The following is a 19940-nucleotide window of genomic DNA, read 5'->3' as shown; positions in this document are numbered from 1 at the left end:
ACTGCACTGGTTAAATGGTGCATTGTGTTGATTTTCTAAGTAAAAGTTAGTGTACAAAGGCTCTGCAGGATAGAAACTTGAATGAAAAAAATGGAACATAACATATTGGATGTGCCATTACATTTGCACACACTGTTTTTTAAACATGTTTTATATATTATTGTATATTGTATATTATGTTATATACTGTATATCATATACTGTATTTACAGTATATTATATACAATATACTATATACTGACATTAGGAACATCTAGGAAGTTTGTCAAGATTTCACCAGAAGTCAATAATTCAACGTCATGGTATTAATAATGCTCTCCATGTATCAATAACTGGAGTAATATAAACAATACTGGGCAGATATAATCTACCTTTGGTAGATATGTCACAGAGAATGAGAACAGTGGGACTTCCTTTTGTATTAAGCAGCACAAAAATGATTTTGTGAATTTGATACATGTATAAACTCTATAAATCTCTCTGAGCTCTTAGTGGAATATAAGTATCAATGTTAATAAAATACCAGCCCCTTCTCATGGCATTAGTGGACTGTCCAATGTACAGTCATGTTTAGACATGCCTGTGTGTGCATGTGTATGGGCTTGATTGACACCACCAGAGCTCCATTGGGCCCTGACAGTCTTTGATGATGGCCTTCAAAACATTTAAATGAGGCCCATTTGTCTGAGGTGAGGTGTGAAAAGGCACACTTCTCTCTTTGTTTTGAGTCTTGATTTAGGGGTGGGATCCCAAGTAAGTGTGAACTCCACTACTCTGCCCCCGTCTCCTCCCCCTTTGCCCCCACACACATACACACACACTCACCTCGCTCTGGCCCCTCCCACTGACACACTCCTTGAATACACTCCTCTCTCTCAGCGTTCTCAGTGTCAGTCTCACTTCACTGCTTGAAGAACTAACTCACTTCACACAGCTTGGATTACAGCTAAGGGAATATTACACGCCTGGTCCGGCGGAGACACGTTCACTCACTGAGGAGACACACACACACACTCAGGATCAACATGGGGAGTAGCATGTCATGCGTTCCTCAGCACAACTTCAGGTTCTCCAGCAAGAGCTTTATTCGCAGGAACAGGTACGTTTAGATGGCCAGCTGTGTACAGCTGTGACATCTGCTTCTGGACCAGTTTCGGTCTATTAGAATTACTCCAAAGTTCATTTGTGTTCATTTTACCATTAAGAAATTATTTTAGAGAACTGTACTTGAGCTGATTTCTTACTATGCTTATAGAACTGTAGTTATAACAGTCATTTTGCTTTATTACATGGTTATTAAACAGCTTAAACTGATAATAAATATATTTTATGCTTTATTGCCAAAGTAATAAACTCTAAAAAGGTTTACTACATTGATAATAAAAAGTTTTTTTTTTATGATTTCTCACTATACCCATAGATCTCCAGTTGTTACAGCTATTTTGCTTCATTACATTGTTATTAAAACACTTAAACTGATAATAAATATACTTTATGTTTTACTGCCAAAGTAATAAACTCTAAAAAGCTTTACTCCATAGATAATAAAATGGTTTTTTTTTTGATGATTTCTCACTATACCCATAGATCTGTAGGTTTAACTGCTATTTTGCTCCATTACCTAGTTATTAAACAGCGTAAACTAATAAAAATACATTCTCTGCTTTATTAACAAAGTGATAACCCTACAAATGTTTATTACTTAGTTATTAAGGCTTATTACACTCCAAAACCAAAAAGAGTTCAATGAAAGAACCAAAACCCTTTCAATAATGGTAAAGATCTTGAGAAAAAGTCATGAGAAAAAAACTTTTTGCACATAATGTAAGGTTTATATATCAGTGAAACTCTTACGTGCCATAGAATTGGAACCATATGTCCAAGCTGTAGAACCATACACTCAAGTCAAGAACCATTTAGTAACTTTTCTAAAGGTACACACTAAAGGTAACTTACGTAGTTATGCAGGTGACAAACTGAAATGTGGACCCTCTTCCAGTTTTCCTGTTTAAAGGGTTAATGATTGACTGTACACATAGTGAGATATACAGTGGCAGCAAACTATCAGGACCAATTCAGTTCACTCAGTGGTGCTCATCTGCGTAATGCTGATGTCTGTAATTCTCATTAGCTTGCTGTCAGGATTGCAGTTCACATGCAGACGGACTCTCACATGTGTTGATAGCGTTCAAAGCTGTGATAAAGTTGAGCTGCTGGATATCTAACCTAGTCTTTCAGAGAGCTTTAGTACTTCGGTGCCACTATATACTCTTTATTAATAAGGGTGCTTGGTTAATGGTTCTTTTAGCGATGCCATAGAAAAAAAAATGTTTGGTTCCATATATTTACCATGTTTGTAATTGAGATGTATGAGTGTGAAGAACCTTACATCAAGTGACCTTTAAAAGGTTCTTTACACTCTCTCATCTCTATTACAAACACGTAAACATCTATTCTGGAACCAGAAGTGGTTCTACTATGGCATCGCTCAAATAACCATTTGAAGCACCCTTGTTTTGAAGAGTGCACTGTAATGTGCAAGGACTCACTATCCTAGAAACTGTCCCATTGAAAAAGGCATTTGTCAAACAACTATGCGGTTGTGCTTAGTCATGTAAATCAGGGGTGCTGGGCTGGGTCAGTATTAGTGTTAGGACTCTGGAGGTGAGGTCAGCGTGGGCGCACAGAGCAAGAAGCCATAAAGAGCTATTGTGCTTTTATTACAGGCAGGTCAGCGATCATTGTAACGCGCCTGGTCCTGCTGCACCAAAGCCGGGGAAAGTTAAGACCTATCAGGTTTTCCCAGGTTTGAAAAACGATCCTTTAGGCAGTTATTCGCTTTTAAATGAAAACACGGGATGGCAGCCCAAGGCCCCTGTCACTCGCCCTCTCGCTCTCCATATCGCATTCGCATTCACACACTCAGTAGCAGGTGAATTGCTGGCTGGTTAAGAACAATGATATCACTGTTCTTGGTTCATGTCCGTTACTGAGTGGGTTCATGCAGTTAGCTGCCTTTAAGAACGACCCTAGCACCGAAAACTAACGCAATACCTCAACAAACTGAGTCCTGCTAGCATGGCTTTAGCATGGCCAATACCTTTCTGTTAGGTGTGTTCTGCCCTCGCTTAAATTCTCTACATGCCGAACTTGTTCATCACCAGATTTCTGTACGGAATACCACGGATACATCCGATAACTTGCGCATGAATGATCCCAGTGTTATGCTAATTGCATTCAAAATCAAGACAGGCAGATAAAGAGAAACAAACCCAAGGCCTGACTTCCTTTCTGGTGGATGTGCAGGAAAAAGGCTTCATTATGAAGATTTGACACTAATGATTACAAATGGGGTCACGAGTGACAAAGGATGACATCTGAACCTTATTTTGCTATCTGTGCCCAGTGTCTGGAAACATAAGCTCCATTGTTCTCTCAGTCTAAATGGCGTATGGAGTGGCATGTACAATGCATTGACCAGCACAGGCTACTGAAGGTGCAGAAAGGTTAAGAGAAAGGACACACAATGAAACTGTAAAGAGTTTTGTATGGGATGCTGACCAGCAGGAAGACCTTGACTGAGTCAAAAGATGTAGCTATGAATTACTGAGTATTATCTGGGTCGTAGTGGTTTCACCCTGAGATCTTTCATTGATCTCTCCAATCCCAAAACCCCAGACCAGTAAATAGTTATCGGTTGAGTATGCTTGACTAATGTCCAACTCTGTCCCGTTTCTTCTGAGCAGCAGCCGACTGTTCCGGAAAAAGAACCCACAGGAGGGCCAGGAGAAGTCCAACAGCATCATCAACATTCTCTGCACTGTCACACCAAGGAAGGTGAGGAAGATCTCCTGATTTTCTTTAAACATTAGTGTGAAAGCGGAGAATCTTTATTTTTCTGAATATCAGTTTTAAAACACTAGTGTTTATTTGTCAGCTTTTCACAGTCTGCTCCAAAATAACAAGGCTCAAGCCAACATTTGTAAAAAAAAAAAAACATTGTACATTAACTTACATTAAAAGTAAAGAGTATTTTTGAAGTTCCGCTTCAACAGTGATATTATTTTTTTTAAGCATTTTTTATTGTGCCCTAAAATCAGGAATGGTGCTTTTGTTCTTTGTGCAGGAAATGTCACCTAAAGACCTTCAGGCCATAGAGAATATCAAATGGGATCCTCCGTTCCCCTATGATCCAGCCAATGGCTGGAAGAAGAGCAGCATCAACGTGAAGAACTACGGCAGGATGATCCACAGCTCCAAAGTTCGCTTCCGCTTCGTCCACTGCCAGGTGAGGCACAACTGTTCACATCACATCTACTCTCTTTAAAAAAGGTACTCTAAAGATTTTTCAGGAATGCCTTAGAAGAACGACATTTGGTTCCATGAAGAATCATGTTTGGTTGGGGGGGTTTGAATCATCATCACACGTTCGAATCATCATCCTTGCCATCAGCAGCCGGATTTTGAGAAAGCACAATTGAATACGCGCTCTCTACACGTGTAGATGTTCCCATGTGTGGGGCGCATTGCTAGTGCTAGGGGGAGTTCTTCTATGCCATCACAGAACCCTTTGTAGCACCTCCATTTTTCTGGAGTGTACCTACTGAACAGAACTCCCCTGAAGCAGGATACAAACAAACTCATAAAACCGCATCGCCGTCACCACTATTAAAACGATCATTAGTGGGGGGTCTAGAAGCAGTGACTTACTCTTCCGCCCACTTACTCATCCACTAACAAACAAAACCAGAGTACAGGATGTCGCTCTATGGCCATGCCAATGCAACCCCTTTAGTTGCTTTTATTACGTATCAGCGAAGATTAATTGATGTGGCTCAGTGCGGGGACCTTGAGCCATGTCAGAACATGCAGGGTTGTGAAACATGTCAGTGTTACAGTGCTCAGAGCTCTCTCACCCCAGGCATAGAGCCTGAGATCAGCCTGCTGATAGGGCACTGAGGCGTGGGAACTCCTCTATCTGCTGGATTCCTGATGCTATGCAACCATGAATTGAAAAAGAAAAAGAGAGAAAATTGACAAGGAAGAGAACGAACCAGGATGAAGTCATAACACAAAAGCCTACATGGTGGTTTAACTGAAACATTACCTAACAGATTTCTGGTTTTAGAGGCAGCCAGTGTGACTCGGGAGAAGTGCAGACTTGTGCTATCAGATAAAAGGAAATGAGTCTGCCTCAGTAAATCACTGTCAGGGCCTTTCCGAAAAGAAACTGTTTGCTGTTGCTATATCAGGAGGGACGACACCACTCCCTTTGGGCAGAGTTATTGACATTGACACATAATTTACAAAACATCATTGTGCAATTAATAACACGGATTGTCAACAGGAAAACCATGCTTCGTAATTGTGGCTCTATGGTGTATTAGAGCTATGCTGCATTGACTATGATTGGTAAACTGGGGTCTTGTGTGACAGGCGATATAGTCTAGTGTCACATTAGTATCACACAACAATCTTATCTCCATTTCTCTTCACTTCTTTGTTTTCACTTTTTTACATTATTTGAATGTGCTAGTTGTTGTGTCACGATTTTATGGTGATTAGACCAATCGAAACACCGCAAAATACCTTTTTACATTGACTTCCTTTGAAATAAGGACAGTATGTTTCTTTAAACATAAAGAGTTTGGTGTGGCTTCTGGCCTTTCGATGAACCCCTGAGGTTTTATTGCATGAAATCCTTCCGAATAATCTTTTAATCCAGAGAAATATGATATTTATTATCTACCATTTCTGGCAGGATGTGCACGATTGCTATCTGGACCTGTTCCAAACACACCTTCATTTTGTCTCAAACAACACCACTGGACTGACCTACCAGGTAAGAATATACTAAAACATCCCATTTTCACCACACAGATCAGTCATAACACTGTTACACTGATTACATCATTAAATGGCATCTGTCAAGGGGTGGGATCTACATAGTAGGCAGCAAGTGAACAGAGATTTCTTGAAATTGGTGTGATATAAGCTGGAAAAATGGACAAGCATAAGAATCTGAGGCACCTTTGACAAAGGCTAAATAACTTGGGGTCATGAGTGCTGAAGCACCCAGTGATGGCTAACCGGTCTGGTCCGATCCCACAAAAACAGCTACTGTGGCACAAATTGGCTATGCCTCGTAGAGTCCATGCCTCTACAGGTCAGAGCTATTTTGGTGGCATGTGTGGGGCCTACACAATATTAGGCAGGTGGTTTTAATGTTATGGCTGATCAGTGTATTGTCACTGTGATTTAAAAAATATGTATTTGAGCTGTGGTATCAGATGTCCTTTCATGAGTGGACAAGAAATGATCTTGTTACAGTCAAGTACCGTAAGACTTTTTGCCTTGTGCCATCTTGAGTCATTATTAAGAATGAGGAAGACATGGTATTCGTGGTTGCTTTAGATAACGATGATGTAAACGGTTTTCTCTCCGTGCCAACCATATTGCTGTGAGTAAACTCGCAATAAACACGACTCGCAATAAAGTCTATGTCCCTCCCTACAATTGGCATTAATCACTTCCTTTTATTATGTCTGCATTTTCCAAAGCCATGTGTCAAAAGCAAGTGTGGCCATAATTAATGTTTATCACTTCCAGATGCGTAATTATGAGTATACATGAATGCCAGGAGCCAAAAAACGAGCCACCATGAAATGGAATACTGAACAAGCTGTAATGGGTTGTTTCATTGCAGGGCACTCTTCCGCTGAAGGAGCTCACACTTTCCAAGGTGAAAAACAGAAACAGCTATGGAGATCCACAGGACTTTGCTTTCCAAATAAACGGTGAGTGGACTTTATCTACGTAGATCTATTCAAGAAACTGTGGTTGTAGAGCTGTACTGGATCTTGGTACTGGGTCAAACACTGCCAGATACTGCCAGATAGTAAAGCCTGGCCCAAATATTGTTTGTGTCTGCCATGTGGTTGACTTCCGGCATGAAGCTCAGATCAGAAAGTCACAGTCTTGCATTATTTACAACCGCAGGCACTTCCCATGTTCAGACATTCCAAAGATTCAAAAGTACTACAACCACAACCCAAACCCTTCCCACCAAACTATTTCCAATCCTAAGACTAACTAGGGAGCTCGCATTTGCTGGTGTCAGGCCAGGGTGAAATTGTACTTCAAGGCACCCCTTGTTATGCGACAGGTGCACCCGAACTCGCTCAGCTGTTGAGCTAAGAAGGCTCGTTTTGTGGTCTTTTCACTTTCATAGTCAAACTGTTGCACATTACAGTCCACAAGCTTGGAACCAGCCTCACTTCCTGTTAAGGTCTCACTACTTACTGTTGGCGGGAATTGTGTCAGAACTGAGGAAGTGGTCTACAACTTTCAGTAGGTCAGAAGAATGTTAGAAATGTTGCTGGCATGGTCAGTCTATAAACAAAGCTATTCTCAAATGTGAAGCCAGGAACCTCAGAGGGAGAGTGAATATGACCAGGATGTGAGTCAAATGAAAGGCTGGACGTGTTCAAATACCCTTGGGGAAAGATATTTTTCCATTGACCAGATGAGTAAGTAAGGCTGTTGTTCCGACCTCGAGCAAGCAAAAGTGATTCATAGGGTTAAAATATACGTATAAAAAAGTGACTTATACTTATAAAAGTGACGATATCTACCACAAACCTCAGCAGATTCCCATCTCCTGTGAGTCCTAGGTCAATAGGGGTCAGCTGGGGAAATATTTACAAGCGGCCTCGCGCCGTATTGACTTTTACTGTGTTCTCATCACTGTGAGGAGGTTTAACACAGCCCAGTTCCTGTCCCAAGGTGAAAACAAACCCCGATCAACAAAGCTAAGCTCTGAGTGAAGTGAAACACACAAAGCTGGGCTGCAGGGCCGATATCTGTAGTGATATGAGTTGGTATGTAGGACTGATAAAGGAGGGAGATTCCAGGTCTGGTGCATTCTTGTAGATCAGGAGTTGTAGATCGGTAGGAGTGCCTGCTCTACTTAACGCATGAGGTATGCAATAATGTTAAGAGTGCTTGAGGGAAACATACGTTATCAGCATTAGCGCTTGGACAAATATGTGTTGATGAAAACCAGAGCAACACTCAGAGGACCAAAAACACTTCTTGAGCTTCATCTTGGTCTTTATTTAAACCATACAAATATATAGATTTTCAGATGTCAGAACTGGAAGCTTGACTTTGGGAATGAAATTCTGCCCATTCCCCTCATGGCCTATTTAACCAAGCTCTGACCCTATGTTTTTGACCTTTGTAGGCGTCAGCTTGAACCCCATCATCGTCTACTGCTCAAGCCAGGAGGACATGGACAACTGGTTTGGTCTTCTAAAGGAACACATTGAGGCCAACGGTGGCACTGCGATTGCGCCAGAGACGTATGGCAGGATTAAGGTACATAATCCTCAGTACTCATCATCACGATACATAACCGAATGCTAAGGCTGCGCATGGGAACCTGATAATGATCAGTGTAAGAGCAGGAAGTGTGCAGTAAAGCTGGGTGTATGTAATTTAGGTCAGTGTTATTGTCTTTTCATGAAGATTGCACAGGGGAGCGGCTGGGATTGTGGTCACCTTAAACACAGCATAAAAGAAATGATTCGCTGCCAGTGCTGACTTGTAATGCTGTTGCAATGAGTGAGGTCACTAAACAACACAATTTCACAATGATCGGGCATGTTAGACAACAACACTTTTGTCCTGTAATTAGTAGAACTGTGGAATTAAGAACTGCATGGGATTTTCCTCTGATCTAGAATCAGGGGGAGCCAGTAAGTCCCAGTAAGTCATTTTACGAGGCATGCAAAGGCAGTAAAAATATATTTTGGGAACATTTTAGTCATTTGTTTCTTTGTTCATTGTTGTTTTAATGTACTGAATGTTCTTATGTTCTTCTCTCTAATCCCATTTCATTCATCTCATTGTGTTTAAGTCCTATAACTATATTAAAAGTGCAGCAAACAAACTTCACTGTTACTCATAAACATCTTCTCTGATATATCTCTTATTGTCTGTGATTTCATAAGGTCCACAAAATAGAGCAGACCACAGAGGGGAAAGAGGAGCTGAGGAACTCCATCAGTAAAGAGCCCATCTATGAGTGGGAGGGCTCCCAGCGAGAGAGCCTGGGCACAATCGTCTATGTCACCAAAGTCCGGCTACAGCATCTGCCCTGTCAGGTAAGGCCAGATTTACATCTTAACATGCATTAGACTGCTCTTTAAACAGCAAATATTTGCTTTGTATTCATGGACAAAAGTATTGGGACATCTGTTTATTCATTGTATTTTAAGAAATCAAGGGTATTAAAAAAGTGTTTTTAGTTGGATGTAACCGTCTCTACTGTCTTGAGAAGGATTTCTACTAGATGAAGTATTGGATGGAGCACCAACCATCATTTCAGAGAATATGCTTGTACTGCTCCACAGCTGGGGGGGCTTTATACCTCTCTAGCCCACACCTGGCATTAGGCATGGTGCCAAAAAGGTCATGTTTATCTGCTCCAGATCCTATTGGCACTGCTTCTATACAGAAACTAGACAAGCTGTGTGTGTATACATTTGCAATAGAGTCAGCAATGGGTGCAACTTAAAGTAACTGAATGCATTTATTAGGAGGGGTGTCCACAAATATGTGGACATATAGTATGTTGAAACGGGAGCTTTTAGGTCCCTGTTGTTGACTTCTTTCTGCATCCCACTTTCATTAATATAGAGGTCTGCAGCAGAATATAGGAATAAATGTGGACAGTCTTATAGATATAAGATACTACACAAGTATTGCAGTTTGCAACGACAGCACAACAGAATGTTGTATAGGGGTGATGAGATGCTTGAGATGAGCAACATAGCATCTTCTTATAGTTCTTATAGTTCTTCTAGCAGGAAATATACAGTACCAGATAGCCATTACACCACTGAAGATTACTCTGACTTTCTATCAGTGCTGGGTGCTGCTTGCTGCCTGCAGGTTTCGTTGGGGGAGCAACTGACCTCACCTTACTCTTGCAAACAAATTGCGAAACAAGATCAGTTTACCCTCAGGGTCTCAGGAGTCTAGCTCCTCATTTGTCTGCAGCCTTTCAGTATTAGAAGGTTTTGCTTGCACTGCAGGAGGTGCAGCGAGTCAGAAGACGCAGCGTAATGAAGTGTAACCAAATCCCCAAACGTTTTCCCACAGACCAGGGTGAGAACTCAGACAGGTTCCTTTTTTAAAGGATCATGCATACACGTGTGTGTGTGTGTGGCTTTGTGTGGACTGGGTGTGTAAACTAGTTGCTTCGCTCACGTACGGACTTGACTCACCCCACAGCTGTTTGACTGACACACCCTACACAGGGCAAGGACACTCAACCCCTGTCAGAGCAAGCACTCCACTCTCACTGTACCATGACAGAGGAAGCTCTTGTGCAGGCGCCGAGTTGACAATATGTTATGTTAAAATGCTTAGGTGCAGACTTCAAGACACTGAACAGTCTTATATTAGCCTCAAGCATTGTTATGGTCAAGGGGCGTTCTCAAATAGCTTTGGTGCATTGAATTAATGACACTGTGTATCACTGTTATTTCTATTAGTTCTGTACGCCCTCTCATTTATTTCTGTCATAAGCATAGCTGAGATTTATGTGTTGTGTGCTGATAATAGTAGCCTCTCTTCACTTTAAGCCGAGTGTATATTTCCCAGAGGAATACTTAACTTAGCAGTGCATCTCTCCGTTCATTCCACAGGAGCAGTATGACAGACTGCTGGTGATGTATCCTAACAATCTTATTATACTGTCCGAGGAGGACGACAACCTCTTCTACAAGGTAAATCAAACGCCTCATACACTGTGCTACATAGTTCATCATTGCAACGCTTCTTTTCTTCAAACTGTGTCACTAAACTCAGCATCCGTTATTTGTGATTCCAGGGCAAACTTCCTCTCAACATGATTACAGTTACCACCCCATGCCAGGACATCAAGCCAAACACATTCATGATTGAAGGTAGATTAATCATCATACCATTTCCTTTGTTGTATTGATTATATGGTATCAGGATTCCATTATCAGTCCTTCCATATCCACCGAATGGACCATGAACAGTAGATCATTAAGGGCCAGGGTCACTGATTAAGCCTACCTTTGGCTTGGCCTAGTTTTATCGGTACAAATTATCTTGTATCTAAGCTTTAGGTTAGCCTGGAATGAGAGAACCGGCCTATGTGGACTTCATTCTGTAAAGACACTTCAGTCTAACGCTAATCTCTTCTCCTTTTTGCTGTCATTGGCAGGCAAGCTGATCAACCCCATCGTTGTGTCATGCCCAAACACGAGTGAGTTTCGCGAATGGATCCAGCACTTCAAATCTGCAGATGTTCCCATCCTCAGCCCTCCTCCTCCAGTCTATGACATCATCTATACTCCGACTCAGAGACAGGTAAGCACTCTCCAGACGTCAAGACATGAAAACTTGTCTCAGTGCCATATTCCACACACTTACCATGCTGCTAGCGGGAAGCAGTGACTGTGTCCACTGGGCTCAGTGGGATTGTTGCAGAGTAGAGCAATCCAACTAGGGCCTGCAGCATTGATATCTTATGTTTTTAATTACATCTAGGATTCTACATCATGTGTAGCTAAAGTAACAGAGACCAGCACCTTAAACAATAGCTAGTCAATAGTAGCTGTTATAACAGTAATCTTTAGGTCTTAGCCCAGCAAATAAGAAAAACAAGGTCATTTTTCACAGACATTGTCACTCTTCTGCATGGGAGATAAGATCCTAGTGACACTCCTGACCCTGTTCTTTGTCACCAGGCTCCAGAGATAGACGTCAGATGGAGCAGTGGCAGCCGCGGGGGCGCCGACCCACTACAGCAGTCCCATGGTAGCCGCGGATCTTGTGAGCTGCAGTTACCCCGGGGCGATGACAACCCCCTTTCCCCTGGTTACACCGAGCCCCTCTGTGTGAGTGTCATTCTCAACTCCTTAAACCCATTAACTTCATGCAGCCCATTATAGCGTTTGTACAGCTGTCCTGTATTATTATAACTCCGGTGGTGTTGCTAAGTGAACTGTTGTCAAGATGTAACTGTATATGTCAGTTGATGGTCGTTTTGTTTGAGGTATTGTCCGCTGAGACCAGACCAAGCGCTTACTTTATTTAAAAACAAATAGTTCTTTGAGCGATCCCATGGAAGAAGCACTTTTCGTTCCATTAAAGAACTATGCTTGTGATAGAGAGAGAACTTTAAGAGGACCTTTACTTGGTGTAAAGCTTTTTCACCAACTGACCACTTCTTCACACATTGATTACAGTCATAGTTCTTCATGGAACCAAAAGTGGTTCTTCTATGGTATCACTCAAAAACTTTAATTTCTGTAGGTTTGAGGAATTAAGAGTCTACATAATAGTAATAAGTCTGTATATATATAACGTAAATATATAAAAAATATAGAATATTATATAGTACTAGTTATCTAAGTTAGCTAAGTAGAAAGCAGTTGTTTTTGGTCATACATAAGTAATGCACATATTCCTATTCCTGTTAATCATAACTTTCATCAGAACCTACGACTCATACTTGACATTGAGTTTGCGGGTTGGATTCCATTGCTTATCTGACTTACAGTAAGTGTTTATTTTGGAGGAGCCGTGGCTAGCCGCGAGTTGCAGCAGTTTCTGTGGTCGTGGAGCTATTAATTATTAACTCAGCCTCCAACCCATGCTACTCCTCTTACCGTGTAAGAGAATCTTCTTGTTTGTAGCTGAACAGATTGATCTTACGTTGTTTTGCAGAATGCCTCGGCCTACGGCTTCGTGTTATGCTGTGTTGTAGTTCAGAAAAAAAGGAAAAGCATACACTCGAAAGGGATCCCATGAGCACCCTCAGATGTTTTCTGTTATTAGAAACATTCCAGGATGGGATTCACCCACGCAGCACAACATAACTCAGCAGATGGCCTGAATGGCGAATGGCTTTGAAGTTGCTATCACGCGCTGCCAGTGCCAGGACATTCTATCTCCCTCCCAGCCTCCGATTCAGAAGCACCGAGCCCAATTAATTAACCAATGACAGGGCACCGTGCCTGAAAGGCAGTTTCACTGAGGGTGTAGCTATCAAAGCATACTCAATGCTGATAACAGCGCACTTCCTTTTGAAGTGTGAAGAACTGATACACATCTCTTTGTAATTCGGTCACTAATAATGAAATTATAATGGAATTGAGAAGATTTCCTGGCCTGCTGTTGCATCCAGGTGTTTGACTAGAGTCAAACATGCTATGAAATGCTATGCATTGTTTCTGAGTACATAGTTATTAACATGCAATTATGTAATAACATAATGCTCCACAATAATAATTATTACACAGTTATTACTTATTTATTTTATTATTCAAAAAACAATTGGCTCCACTGTCCACTTTTGGCATGCCATACCACTCCATCCAATACTTTTGGAATAAGTTGGGTAGTTGGGGTTGAGGTGGGGTGGTGATCATCAAACGTACTTACCTTACTAACGCTCTTGTTGCTGAATGCAATTAAATCCTCCCAGCAATGCTACAAAATCTAGAAAGCCTTCCCTCGACAGTAGACAATTACTCAAACAAAAGCAGGCTACCCTGCAATACTCTTGACTTTGGAAGAAACAGTGAATGAGCAGGGGTCCCAATACTTTTGTCTATTTAGTGTATATGTACTAGTTATTCACTTCTATGGGTAAAGCGTGTGTACTGGTGTTAAACAGCCTAATATTAATTTTCTCCTTTTGTTTGTGTATGCAGTACATTTCCAGCAGACCCACCTCCACTGACACACAGTACTCCATGCGACTGGGCAGCAGGAGCAACAGCATGTCCTCCCAAACGAGGCCTACGAATGACCACGTGTCTCTGCGCTACTCATCCCCTCAGCGCTCCTCAATCCTGTCCAACAATGAGCCCATGTCACCAATCTACAATACTCCCTACACCGCAATGCACCATAACACCCCTGTGCAGCGCATCGAGAAAGCCCCACTCATCAAGGTAACTCACAATTCATATTTATACTAGTTGCTGAATAATACATGAGTTCTAAAATTAATACCTGTCAACGATTCTCTCTTCTATATATCAACCCATGATCTTATGCTCATGTCGCCCTGTCTTTGTCCAGTCCAACAGCTGGAGCACTCCCCCGAGCTCCCTGAAGTACCAGCTCTCCAATCCCCACCGGCACTCGGAAATGCTGGCCCCTCGCAAGCCTCTATCACCCCTATACGACGACCCCACCACCCCTGGGATGTACCCGCTGGAGGAGAACTCAGCGAAGGCATCGGTAAGTGGGTCAGGACATCAGATCCGCTCTCTCACTTTACACTGCAGCTCAATGTGACCCAGCATTTGAAGAACAGGGGCGCTGAACTGTCCGGCCTAAACTTCGGAAAGTCCCAACAGCCATGATTACGAATTGATCAGGCTAGATGCATAATGGAAGAGTCTGCTGAGAATGAGCAGTACATTAAACACCAGCCAGCACTGGCAACTAAACATGCATTTGGGAAATTCTGTGTTTTCTGGATACAGACCATTCATTTAGCTTTTAGACATAAAATTTAGTCATTCGGTAACTGATATGAATTATTCAGTATCAGCTGTAAAAAGAATTTGTCTGTTATGCAGTTATGGGAGTAAAGAACGTCCCACACACAGGCCTTTGAATTTAAAGTGTTAAAGCATCCAAATAACTAATAGGAATTTTCTTAATAACCCTGTATGTTTCATTTCAAACAGCACTCCTCACGGATCTCCATGGAACAGCACCGCCCTGGGCTCCTCCCAGCTTCCTTCCGCCTGTGCACCCCTCCTCCAGGCCGCAGAAACAGGGGCACCCAGCCCCAAGAGCCTGAATGTGACAGCACAGAGTGGGCCCTGGAGCAGCGTGCCCAGGCCGTGTCCAGACTGAAACTCCTGCCCGCCCCCAACACAGCACCACAGCAGAACCACATAGCACAGGTAACTCTACCATCCATGCCACTTCTTGCTAGACGCTGAGGTCAATTAACTAGAGGGAGTGTGCTCTGGCTGAATTTCAGGGGAACAACAGAAAATGAACAGTGGAGCGCACTGAAGCACATCAGCTTAAAAATAATCCATGCCATTGAACAGACTTGCCCGCTCTGGGTTTAACCGGCTTTTAGGCAACGGTGCTAAACGAATGCGTCTTCTCTTCTCCTTTCACAGAGAGCGTTCTCAGGCTTGTCTGCAGCAGCAGAGATGCGGGCCATGCCCTACAGTCACTCGCCAGGTGAGAATTCACGGCATGTGAAAGCTATATGGCTTCCACAATATCACTGTGTCACTACTAGATCTATCAGGGGCAGGTTGTGTGACTGCTCAAACAAGTTTTATAAATTACAGGGTGAAATTGTGATTTATTAGCCTTCAGTTAATTTGCCATTAACATTAACCCTATAGAATTTATGGCTTTAACATAATAATAAGTCTAGAGCTTAAAGGAGTACCATTAGAATGCATTAATCATGTATTTAAGACATTTAACAACCACATATATTGCACTTGGAATATGAAAGTAACAATATGCACAGTTCTGCATACTTATACATTAATAAGAATAATGACCATAGATGCTCATGTTATGAATATATTTGATAAATATATATATAGCATTGCTGTCACACAAAAAAACATACCTCCAAAAGAGTAACTTTGGAGCATTTCCATTGGTCATCATGCAATTTCAACACAATGCTAAGACCAAATACCAGATTTGTTCAAATTGGATGTATAGTTTTGTTAGTGATAAGTGTGATGCTCCCTGACAACACAGTAGCTACAGCTGACCTACTTCCCCAGCTGTGCTATGCTAACGTCATTAGCTCTCAGGTTCAGAGGCAGTGCCATAGGAAAAAGTCTGTGGTGACAATATCCGAGACATAGATAGCACTGTTCAAGAAGACGCAGCTCAGAAGATGGTTTTAGAATGACCTTTCCAACAGCCATAACAACACAAACACACAAACACATAAACGCAGGACCTTTAAAAGTCCAGGAGAAGTGTAGTAGAGTATCTGCATGTGTCATGGAGCTCAGCACAGCAACAGTCCAGATGATTGCCCTGCAGGTGGCACATTAGGGGAAGCCCAGTGAAAGGACAGAGTTACCACTGAGAGTGATTTAAAGCTTTCAGCCTGGACACCCTGCAGGCCATCAGCCAACTGAACCCACTCATTAGCTGTAGGACCGCTCCAGCGTACAGTAATGGAGAATCTGGAGTGTAGTGTTTAGCATTTAGCAGTGTATGCAGTCTTCTTACTGAAAACTATCTGGAAAACACAAAAAAATAGCATTTAACATTTATTAATATTCAATAATATGCAATCATATTGCATGTAGTAACATTCAGTGTCCAGTTATCTGTAAACAGTTTGGCTTTGTTTTAATGGAGCCGTGATGAGTAGGAGGTCATTAGTAAAGTGAAGTAGTTTTGTGTGTCCAAACTAAGCTACTGGAGGATTTAACATATAGCATACTTAGCATAAACCTTCTGTAATTGCGCAAAACGTTGAAAGTGATGAGCTGCCCACTCCATTGAGCTTACCCTGGCTTTCCAGTTTGCTTTCGTGTCATAACGCTGATCGTTATCTGTGGAATGTCCGTTCTGCAGGACATTTAAACTTCTACTCTTCCAGTGTGAAAGAATTTGTAGGTTCATTCCTCATTCCTGTTGAAGGGCAGGGTTAGATATGGCTCTCGCTCTACAGGTTTTCTAGAAAGAGGTGCTGTATTTCATGTATTTTGCGTGAACAAAAGTTGAAGTTCTGAGCTGTGATCCTTTGCCTTCACAGATGATAACTCCTACCTCCAACCAGTGGAACCAGACGACCAGGAAATAGACTATGACAACATTTGGGAGTATGACTGCAGTAACGAAATGATTCAAGGCCTGCCAGGAATTTCGCCACACCGGACGCAGCCTGACTTCGCCGCTCGAGGCCTCAGCGCTATGGCAACACAGCATAGATGGTCATAAAGGGGAACAATGGGCTTCCACCCGCCTGGACTTGTGCACATAACAGGATAATCTGTGCCTTACTGTGCTCTGTCTTGCTCTATATCTCTCTTTCAAACACACACACTCTCTCTCACACACACACACACACTGCCATTGAGATAGGGCTTTACATGAGGCCCAGTTTCCCCACTATATCTAAATGATCTTCCAGGGGAAATATACATGGGCAGACTAGGCTCTTGTAGGCACTGGGGAACTGACTGGGGCCTTATTGGGTTTATTATTATTATTATTATTATTATTATTATTATTTTAATGGTACGATTATCAGTGGACACTGTACCTATTTTATTTATTTTTAAAATTACTTAAGCCTTAAACTTGTACATACATTTCTGTATCCTACACTACACTACTCTTTAGAATAAAGGCCTCTACATGGTCTTTGGCTTGGCTGGATCTACGGTTCTCTGAAAAATATTTGACTGTTTTTGAAATTTAAACAGAAATGCTGTTCACATACCACTCTTTGTGCGATTTGTTAGATGTAGCATTTGTGCTTATTGAACCTTTACAAAAGAAAAGCTGTGGAAGAAATGAGGGCTCTTTTTTGACACTAGAATTTGTAGTTTTCTAATTCTGTACATAATGTAAATAGTTATTTTTATTGTCCACCTAAAACATTGTCTTTTTGCACTGCTGTTTCTATTGTTACTTAATTAATATTTTTATTATTTATATACTGCATATTCAGTCGCATATGGACATGAATGTTGTTCAATGATGATCCATTCCAGCAGCACAGCAAAAGAAAATTGGTATTTACAATGTGGTATTTGTAGTTTGCAAAAAATGACTGTCTGTACAGAGGCAGGTTTGGATTTATACATATCACATATGCACAGTAATGCAGTAATGTAGAAATATTTGCTGTATTCCTTCAGTTTTGTGTGATGTGATATTCATTGTTGAAAATAATAATAATAAAAAAAACATTCTGGATAAAGTCAAGATAACTGTCATTCTTCAATATAGCTTGCATACATTGGAATGTATCCAGATTATAGTCCCAGTAGCACATTACCCAGACTACACACATACTACAGATGGCATTACCTGTATGGGTGAACAGAGGAGCCAGTGCAGATGATTGTCAGCTGTAACCTGTAACCTGTACTGAAAGGTCAGGTCACCCCAGCAGCTTCTAAAGCAGGGTTGGCAAACTCATTTGAGATAATGGCCACATTACACAAAGTCCATTGTCAAATGGGGCGGGCTGGTTTTTACTGGAAAACTTACTGTATGCACTTCTTTTGAAACAGCTGAGGTTTTTGGATGGCTCATTACATCCAGTCAGCTCATTTTGACTGAAGTGTACAAGAGTGTCTGACTAACTGACTAACAGATTAAAGACAACTGGGTCACTGCCTGACTGACTAACACTAGTGTTGAGCTCTGCATGCAGCCTCTGTCAGAGCTCTGATAAAATGACATTACCCCGTAAACCTGTTCATAAAGAGTGTCCGTGTTCAGGGTTTGTTTTGACCTCTCACAGTGCTCTAACAGTGCCAGATAAGATTTCTGAAAAATGCCTTGCCCAACCTTAGTGAGGTAGCAGTAAAAACTACAGTGATATTCAGTAAAGTCTACATATAATAATAATTCCATGTATAAATATTAGTTTGTTTATTATGGGCCGAGGCAGTTTTTTTTTTTTTTTTTTTTGCCTTTAACAGTACCAAACTATTTTTTTTCTCTGCTGGGATTTAAAATTAATACATTAAATCTATCAAATAAATATTAAAATACATATCACACATCATTAAATGTATTCAGCGGACCGGATTATAGCCTTTCTCTGTCCGGTTCCGGTGTTCTATCGAGTTGTGCCACCCTGTCGAAGCATGTTACCGTAGTGGATATTTATAGGTAGAGCTGCCTAAATAAACCAGTGGATATGATATTTCGATAAGCTAAAAGTATAATTTCAGAAAATGCTGCCAGCAGAAGTATAGGAAATATATTTGGATCATGGTAAATATTAGGATATTTAAAATCTAATTAGTTTTTTATTTTGATTCGTAATTTTCACTTGTTACACTGCAGAAAATATTAACAGTAAGCTCAGATTGTATTAATCACCCGAGAAAAACAAAATTATCATGGAAAACATATGAAAACATTTAAAATTATTGGTATGCGCAGAACCATGCAGTTGTGCTGTACGTGGTTCGGTTATGTAACTGTCAGGAACGTGGATAAAATAAAATATCCGTAATATTATGTTAATAATATTTTCTGTAAAATATAAACTATATTTCATATCCCCAAAACACTTCTGATTGGGACGAAACAAGGATTCAAGCTGCAGCCCGAAGCTCTCCACCGCCACCTGGTGGTGATACCAGGGGTGTGAGAATGAACCAATGAGAACTGATAAATACAGATATCTGTAGGCCCCAGACTTCCATAAAAAGAACTCCAAACATTTCCTATATTCCTAAACATATTCCTATAACTTGATACCTTAATATTTTTCTACAGTTTCTACAGATGACTGTATGCACTTCTTTTGAAACAGCTGAGGTTTTTGGATGACTCATTCTAATCAGCTCATTTTGACTGAAGTGTACAAGAGTGTCTGACTAACTGACTAACAGGGTCACTGCCTGACTGACTAACACTAACGTGTTATAAATACAGATATCTGTAGGCCCCAGACTTCCATAAAAGAACTCCAAACATTTTCTATATTTTATTAACTTAAGAAATTAGTTTCTTAAACACTGTGGGAGTTTTCTGCCTGTGGGAGAAGTCTTAACATTTGTTAAGTCTACTGCCAGAGCAGGGATTATGGTGATTTACAGGTCATCACCTTTCTCAAATGCGTACAGTCTCTTTGTGGCCAAACAGAGGCTTAAATGTGATAGTAGTAGCAGTGACAATAA

At 41.2% G+C, this 19940-nt stretch overlaps 1 protein-coding gene across 1 annotated transcript; it reads left to right on the top strand.

Moving 5' to 3' along the window:
• Positions 1-926: 926 nt before the first annotated feature.
• plekhn1 (pleckstrin homology domain containing, family N member 1) lies at positions 927-17686 on the top strand. Its single transcript, XM_072697098.1, has 16 exons — positions 927-1099; positions 3747-3837; positions 4127-4288; positions 5762-5842; positions 6707-6797; positions 8246-8379; positions 9015-9167; positions 10716-10796; positions 10901-10976; positions 11264-11409; positions 11790-11939; positions 13761-14003; positions 14134-14295; positions 14751-14972; positions 15201-15264; positions 16826-17686. The coding sequence occupies exons 1-16, from the start codon at positions 1026-1028 to the stop codon at positions 17008-17010; spliced, it is 2115 nt and encodes a 704-aa protein (XP_072553199.1). The 5' UTR covers positions 927-1025; the 3' UTR covers positions 17011-17686.
• Positions 17687-19940: the final 2254 nt, after the last annotated feature.

This window comes from Salminus brasiliensis, chromosome 14, assembly GCF_030463535.1.
Source record: "Salminus brasiliensis chromosome 14, fSalBra1.hap2, whole genome shotgun sequence".
Classification (NCBI taxonomy): domain Eukaryota; kingdom Metazoa; phylum Chordata; class Actinopteri; order Characiformes; family Bryconidae; genus Salminus; species Salminus brasiliensis.
Note: the sequence above shows the minus strand (reverse complement) of the source record. Positions and strands in the feature narration are given on the sequence as shown.